The sequence below is a fragment of the Cynara cardunculus genome (genome assembly GCF_001531365.2).
Source record: "Cynara cardunculus var. scolymus isolate 2C chromosome LG 7, CcrdV1, whole genome shotgun sequence".
Taxonomy (NCBI): Eukaryota; Viridiplantae; Streptophyta; class Magnoliopsida; order Asterales; family Asteraceae; genus Cynara; species Cynara cardunculus.
This window is the reverse complement of record NC_037534.1, coordinates 1922387-1929957: the sequence shown is the minus strand read 5'-3', so window position 1 is coordinate 1929957 and position 7571 is coordinate 1922387. Positions and strand designations below refer to the sequence as shown.

At 33.7% G+C, this 7571-nt stretch overlaps 2 protein-coding genes across 2 annotated transcripts; both read left to right on the top strand.

Moving 5' to 3' along the window:
* Window positions 1-2116: 2116 nt before the first annotated feature.
* LOC112515881 (pentatricopeptide repeat-containing protein At5g15300) lies at window positions 2117-3777 on the top strand. Its single transcript, XM_025122841.1, has one exon. The coding sequence runs from the start codon at window positions 2117-2119 to the stop codon at window positions 3770-3772; it is 1656 nt and encodes a 551-aa protein (XP_024978609.1). The 3' UTR covers window positions 3773-3777.
* Window positions 3778-4954: 1177 nt separating this feature from the next.
* Window positions 4955-5433, top strand: LOC112515794. Its single transcript, XM_025122726.1, has one exon. It carries the CDS (start codon window positions 5033-5035, stop codon window positions 5195-5197), a length of 165 nt encoding a protein of 54 aa, XP_024978494.1. The 5' UTR covers window positions 4955-5032; the 3' UTR covers window positions 5198-5433.
* Window positions 5434-7571: the final 2138 nt, after the last annotated feature.

Sequence of the window (7571 nt, the reverse complement as noted above, 5' to 3'; positions counted from 1 at the left end):
TTTAAATCACATGTGATGAAGAAAATATTTTTAAATAAAACAATTAATTGTGAATCATACGTGATTTTGACGAAAATTATAATTTTTTTAATATTGTTTTAAATAAAAAAATGAATTCTTTAAATGAAAATTAAGTACGCTTATTTTAAATGCTTTAAATATATAATATTTTTTTAAAAATAAAAAATTAAATCGCATTAAAATCATAAATATGATAAAAGTAGAATTTTGAATAAATGTATCAGATAACTTTTATATAACTAAATTATTTTTATAGCGTTATTTATTTATTTTTAAAATTAATTATTTAAGCTAGTATTTAATGAAACAATTGGTCTATATTCATTCTCTTATTTTATTAGATACGTACCATCGAATTGTACAAACCGTAAAAACCGTCGATTTCATTTTTTGTTTTAGTGAAATGTTTTCAAGAAATTGTTTAATATGATGAAATTGTTTCAAATAATTCATTTCATGATGAAAATGTTTCACATATTTTTTGTTTCTATGTAAAAATTAAATTGTTTCATGTATTTCTCATTTTGATGAAACTTGTTTACTAAAATTAATAGAATGAAGAAGATAACGTCCATAATTATTCAAAATAAATTATTTAAAACAATTTCATCATATTAAACTTCATGAAAAAAAAATTCACTAAAATAAACAACAAAATCAACGGTTTTCACAGTTTATATAAATGGTTTGATTTGTAAAATATCTCTCCCACCGCTATCCTATCCTACCTAACCCTACACCCCTACCCACCTTCTTAACGAAACAAAGTCCATTTTGTTCACCTTTGTTTGTTAGTTTCAGGGTGAAAATCTTATAAACACAACCGACGCAGTTATCATTCTCGATGACGATATATTCGATCAGTCATTGCCTTTGATCATCGTAATTAATGACAATAACCAATTATATTATTACCAACGACAATAACATCCTCAACATACTATCGTCAATAATATGGACTGCTATTATCATCAAATAACCACGATTGATATTAATATTTAAGTAACCTTGACAACAGTTGTTTTTCTTATTTATTACAGGTCTCGCTTGTAACTACAGATTTATGACCAAGATTTGTCTTACCAATGCACCAAACATAACTGACGAGTAATATCCAATTACATCACCAAGACATGAGTTACGGCAATTAGAGACATTGGTTACAAACTATGCCTATATAAAAAGATTCAAGGCATTCGAAGAGAGAAATGAATCGTTACCAATCACTCGCTTTAAATTGCTCTTGAAGAATATTCTTGTTGCTAGAATTGCTGCTTATAGTTGTCATCAATGTCGTTGTTGCCAATATCAGGGGCGGAGCAGGTTATAGGCATAGGGGCACATGCCCCCAACCAACGGTAAAAAGGAACGTGTTTTGAATTCAAAATCTCAATTCTCGTTACTACAACCTTGTTTTGTTATTGCATCCAACCTTCTCTCGTTGTTGCCCACCGACTTACTTCCAGCGATTCGCTCATAGCTTTTGACGACCCACTTAATGCTTTTGGAGTTATAATCAACAATTTTTGTAATCTTTTAGACGAGTTCAATATGTAAAGAACCGACAATTCTTTCTGAAATCTTGTTAATTTTGTCAGGCAACGTGCTTTTCGCTGCCGTCAATGTGTCTTACTAAGGATTTTTGAATAACCCAGACCATTTTACCCGAACCTTATTTGGTTCGAATGAGTTATTCCACTGTGAACTTTTTTTGACACCACTAAATATACCCCCAATCACCTCACTTTTCATCACCATCATTGACCACTGTCGCCTTCACCACCACCACCAGCAGTCACCTTCAACGACACCACCATTGTCACCATCACCATTCAACCCGACTTGCATACACTCTTAATAACAAGGACCCAAATCGTTAAAAAATGCAACCACAATGACACATTTCGTTAACTTTTTAAAATAGAAACGAAATCCGTCAAAAACATCTCTAAGTAAATTTGAAAGTATAAATATATGTGATTATATTATTTTTATAAAAAGAAAAAAAAAAATAACAATAACTATTGGGCCTTAGCGAGCATATGGCCTATAAGTGGAATTGAAAACAAAGAATAGCCCAATTCAAACGGAATTGATGATCCGAAGGCAAACGAACGACAAGAACCCCAATTTCCACCAACGTTCAAATTTATGGCGCAAATGCACTACCTTCAGAAAATTGAGACAAATCCATGCGTCCATGATCATCAATGGCTTCAACACCAATCGATTTAACCTCAGAGAACTTATTTATGTCTCTGCATTGGTTATACCTTCCGGCATTAGTTATGCACACCAAGTGTTCGATAAAATTACCCAACCAGACCTTTTCATGTGGAACACCATGCTTAGAGGCTCAGCTCAAAGCCCCAATCCAGCTAAGGCCGTTTTTCTTTATACCCAGATGGAAAAAAGGGGAATTCAGCCTGATCGTTATACTTTTCCGTTTGTGCTCAAGGCCTGCACTAAGCTTTCTTGGGCTAATGTTGGTTTTTCTGTTCATGGAAAGATTATGAAAAATGGGTTTGAAGAGAATACTTTTGCGAAGAATACCCTTATCTATTTTCATGCTAATGCTGGAGATATAGAGATTGCGAGTTCCTTATTTGATTCTTCAGTTACAACCCAAGTTGTGGCGTGGTCAGCTTTGACTGCTGGGTATGCGAGGAGAGGGAACTTGGTGATGGCAAGGAAGGTGTTCGATGAAATGCCTGAGAAAGATTTGATTTCTTGGAATGTGATGATTACAGGGTATGCAAAGAGAGGAGAGATGGAAAGTGCCAGACTTTTGTTCGGTCAGGTGCCAAAACGCGATATTGTGACATGGAATGCGATGATTGCAGGCTATGTGAACTGTGGATTACACAAGCAGGCGTTGGAGATGTTCGAAGAGATGAAACCCTTGGGAGAAAAACCCGATGAGGTGACAATGTTGAGTCTCGTATCAGCCTGCACAGATTCCGGCGACTTAGATGTTGGCGAAAAGATACATCAATCCGTTTTGGATTTGGGTGGAGGAGAATTGAGCATTTTACTCGGTAACGCGCTTATAGATATGTACGCAAAATGTGGAAACATCGATAAATCACTCAAAATCTTCCACAGTATGAAGGAAAAAGTCGTAACAACCTGGAACTCCATAATTGGAGGTTTAGCGTTCCATGGTCACTCAGAGGACGCCATTCGTATCTTCAAAGAAATGCGTAGAATGAAAATAAAACCAAATGATATCAGTTTTGTTGGGGTGTTAGTTGCTTGCAGCCATGCCGGGAGAGTTGAAGAGGGTCGAGAATATTTCAATCTCATGAAACACCAGTATAATATTGAGCCAAACATAAGGCATTACGGATGTATGGTGGATCTTTTTGGCCGTGCGGGATTGTTAAATGAAGCATTTGAATTTGTGGACAAAATGGAGATCGAGCCAAATTCCATCATTTGGAGGACTTTGCTTGGATCGTGTAGGGTTCATAACAATGTTGAGTTGGGTAGACGTGCAAATGAGGAATTACTGAAATTAAGACGGGGTGAAAGTGGCGATTATGTGCTACTTTCAAACATATATGCTTCACAAGGCGAGTGGGATGGTGCCGAGAGGTTGAGGAAGGTGATGGATGATCAAGGAGTGCGGAAAGAGGCTGCAAGTAGCTTAGTTGACGCCGATGATGATGATCAAGAAACGCTCATGCGGTTCTTGTTCGACTCGAAACCTCAAACGACGATCAACAAGAAGTGCGATTCGATACATTAAAGTGAAAAAGGTAATGAAATCTTTCATGATATATTTGCATTGTAGTAATACATATCAGCAAATGTGTGCTAAGATCAATGGCCATGTTTGGGCTAGCTTATTAGAATAATCTCAATGGGCTTTTTTCCAAAAAAAAATTGGTTATGCTCCTTGTTTTTCAGTTAGTTTTCCACGATGCTCTTTTAGATCATTTTATATTGTCATCTAACTTATCAGCTAGTTCTTTTTATCAAACACTATCCGTTATCAACTAGCTTCTTAGCCAACAACTAAGGTGTTGTCTGGTTGATTTTCCATCAAATCTTGTATGAATTAAGTTGTCTGTGTGGATTAATCTGTATGTGTAGATTATTTTTGTTTTGTTTGGGAGGGTTTTCTCATAGATGAAATGAGCATTTTTTTGATTTTGATGGACAGTTTTGTAAAAAAAACTTGGGTTTCTGCATAAACCCTCCCTGGAACTTACTGAATAAGCCACTTTCTATATCATTGTGATTACCAAACGGTCATGTATAGCTGACCGGATAAGTTTTGAGTCCAAATAAGCTCATTAAGCTACTAAAAAACAGACCCTTAGCTTGTAAGCTAGTTTGTTAAACATATCCAAAATCATCTGTTATTCATATTCTAGGGGAACATACCTAAAATCATCCGTTATCAACTTGCTTGTTAACCAACAAATAAAATTTTGCTGTAAACGAGAATGAAAAATCAACGTAAAACCTCATTAAAAACGAAAACCATAATTTATTGAGTATTATACGGTATTAGTATGGTTCAATGCTTATCCTATGCCTAAACATATTTACCGGTTGCTTTTACGATATTTAAACGTAGAGCTTTATGAAGTTGTATTAACGCATTAATAAGTTGTAAACTTGAATTTTAAGATATTATCAATTAATAAAATAATGCCTAATGCTTAATAAGTTGTTTTTATATGTTTGTTTTTCTAAATGTTTTGTAATATACAGTATAGATAGTGTATATATACATACATATATATATATATGTGTGTGTATATTATATATATATATATATATATATTAGTCTTTGTCCATTGGAAAGTTGGAGGAGGCACACCACAACCCTTAATAAATTCATGAACCTTCCTCTTAGTTTCCAAGAGTTGACATTTTCTTGATTTAAGATCCATTCCCTGTTTTTGACTCATTATTCCATATATTTTCCTTCAATTGCTACCAAAAACTTAAGAGTTGACTTTTTCTGTGTGGTCAATCGAATTCGAAGAAGAAGAAGATGATGAATGAAAAGATGAAAGCTTTGATGATTGGAGTTGTTGGTGCAGGAATCACACTGTCTGCATATTCACAGACATATATGAGCCCGACTCAGTGTATCGGCACCGGTCTCGTGGTTCTTATCGTCGGACTTTTTGTCGGTGAAGGTTTCCTTCCTATTTGATTCTCTTTTTATCGGAAAATCCGGTTTAGATCCTGCGTAGATATGGAGGATCTGAACCCGTATCCCTATGTGGGATACGGATCCGTTCTAATTATCTTTTTGCATTTCTTTTTAAGTTGTAATATTGATGGTATTGAATTTTGTTTTGCTTGAAATGGGTGATTGTAATTATGTGTTTGTTATGATCAACAGAACAATTTTCAATTTTGAATCTTGATTAGAGATTTTGGTGCAACAAAAATAAGATTAATTTGTGGTTTCCATTCATCCCTAAAAATTATGTAGATGTTAAATACACATAGTCTCTCTCTCTCTCTATATATATATATAATATATATATATATATATCTATATATATATATATATATATATATATATATATGTGTGTGTGTGTGCGCGCGCGCAGACGAACGATCAAATGCAAATCATCCATATTTGTACAAATCGTGCAAACCACTTTTATCCGTCGATTTTGTTGTTTAATCTTATGAAAAAAAAATTATGAAATTGTTTAATCTTATGAAATTGTTTCATATAATACTTTTTTTTGATGAAGTTGTTTAAAATAATACTTATGAAATTTTTGTGAAATTGTTTCATGTATTTCTTTAAAATTAATATAATGAAGATGATAATATATATGATGATGACCCTCCATAATAAAAATGATTAATCAACCTATCATAATTACAGAAAAAATGAACAAAATAAAAAATTATAATTGATTGAATGAGGTTTGTACGGTTTGTACAAATAACGTGGTTTGCAAAGTAAGTCTCATCTATGTATGTATGTATGTGTGTGCGAAGGATCAGGATCATTGATCACCTTTAGTCTTAAAACCAGTCATGAATCATGGTTGATATGGGGATTGATCCTGGTGCATTCCGGTGGATCTCATTTTAATGTGCATCCAACGGTGGAAATCGTTTCTTACGTTTCTCATCTTAACTCTCAAACCAGAATAATCTGATTTTACAAAAATGGTGAGAATGTTTCTGAGATTCCAAATTAATTATAAAAATTAGAATAAATAAAACTATATCAGTATTTTTCAACAACTTCTGGATATCTTATATTTTTATCTTTTGAATGTTATTGAAATCATGGAAGACTTTTTATGTTAATGTCTCCGTTGTCGATAATGATATGATAATTTTATAATAAATCATAAACTTTTTTTCTAAACAATTTATACACAAAAATAACACAAAAACCCCTACGCCAACTATTTGAAATATTAACGATAAATTATTTATTTGAACGAAACAGAAATTAACTCTTTATTAAAAAGTTGTTATCCAACAGTTTTTATCAACTTATTTAAAAAATTATAAAAGACAAAAAAAAAAATTAAGTATATATATACACATATATGTAGACCTGTGATCATGTGAGACAAGACTGTTTTCGTAAGACACGATTTTTATATTTAAAACTTTACAGCAAAACACTGTGAAAGGTAACCTTCACAGTGTTTTTGCTATGAATATTTGGTTTTTTTTTACCTTCACAACATTTTGTTGTGAAGTTTCAAGTGTAAAAATCGTGTCTCACGTATCGCACAAAAACAACCTTGTCGAACATGAACCCAGCCCCGTATATGTATGTAATTGGAAAGTCAAGATATTATCTTCAAGATATTATCACCATGGACTAGATACCGTCAACATAATGTGGATTTTATGACATGTATTATAAATGTCATCAGAAACCTAGCATGAGAGAACAAGGCAGTAGTTTAGCCGAAAAACGACTTGCCAGCCGACCTATTAATTAACAACCAAAGAATCCTGTAGGTCCCCGGCAAGTCATCCTTGGCTGAACCAAATGAACCTTGTTCCCACATGCAAGGTTTCAGATGAAAAACGAACATGTACCCGTTCATCATCTCAACTGGATCCCTCATCCCACCTCACGAAACCAACCACAAGTATCTCGACAGATCTTACTTTTATCATAAACCGACCATCGTTTTCCTTTAAAAAAGTGCTTAATAAGAAGAGTATGGCTTAATGAAAGAGTGGGTTTAACTTGTAACAACAAACCAAGTGATTTCTAAACCCCAAACCCCCCCAAGAAAGATGGAGTTGCCAAAAGGAGAAAGGAACCAAGATTCTCTCAAGAAAACAAATGGTTTCCATTCTCATGAAAACAAGAAGAGATGGTGAAAGAAACACAAGTGATTGGACCAATGAGGGGTGGGGGGTGTGATGGGTGAGGGTCTTTATAAAAGGGAAAAGTGTTGGATTTGGGTAAAATCCATAGGGTACTTACAAATTTACTTGTGCATTAACCAATTGTACAAATTGTAGATGGTGTGTCTTGATGTAAAGATTTCATGAAGGGGATGTGACCTAACATTAAACCCCCA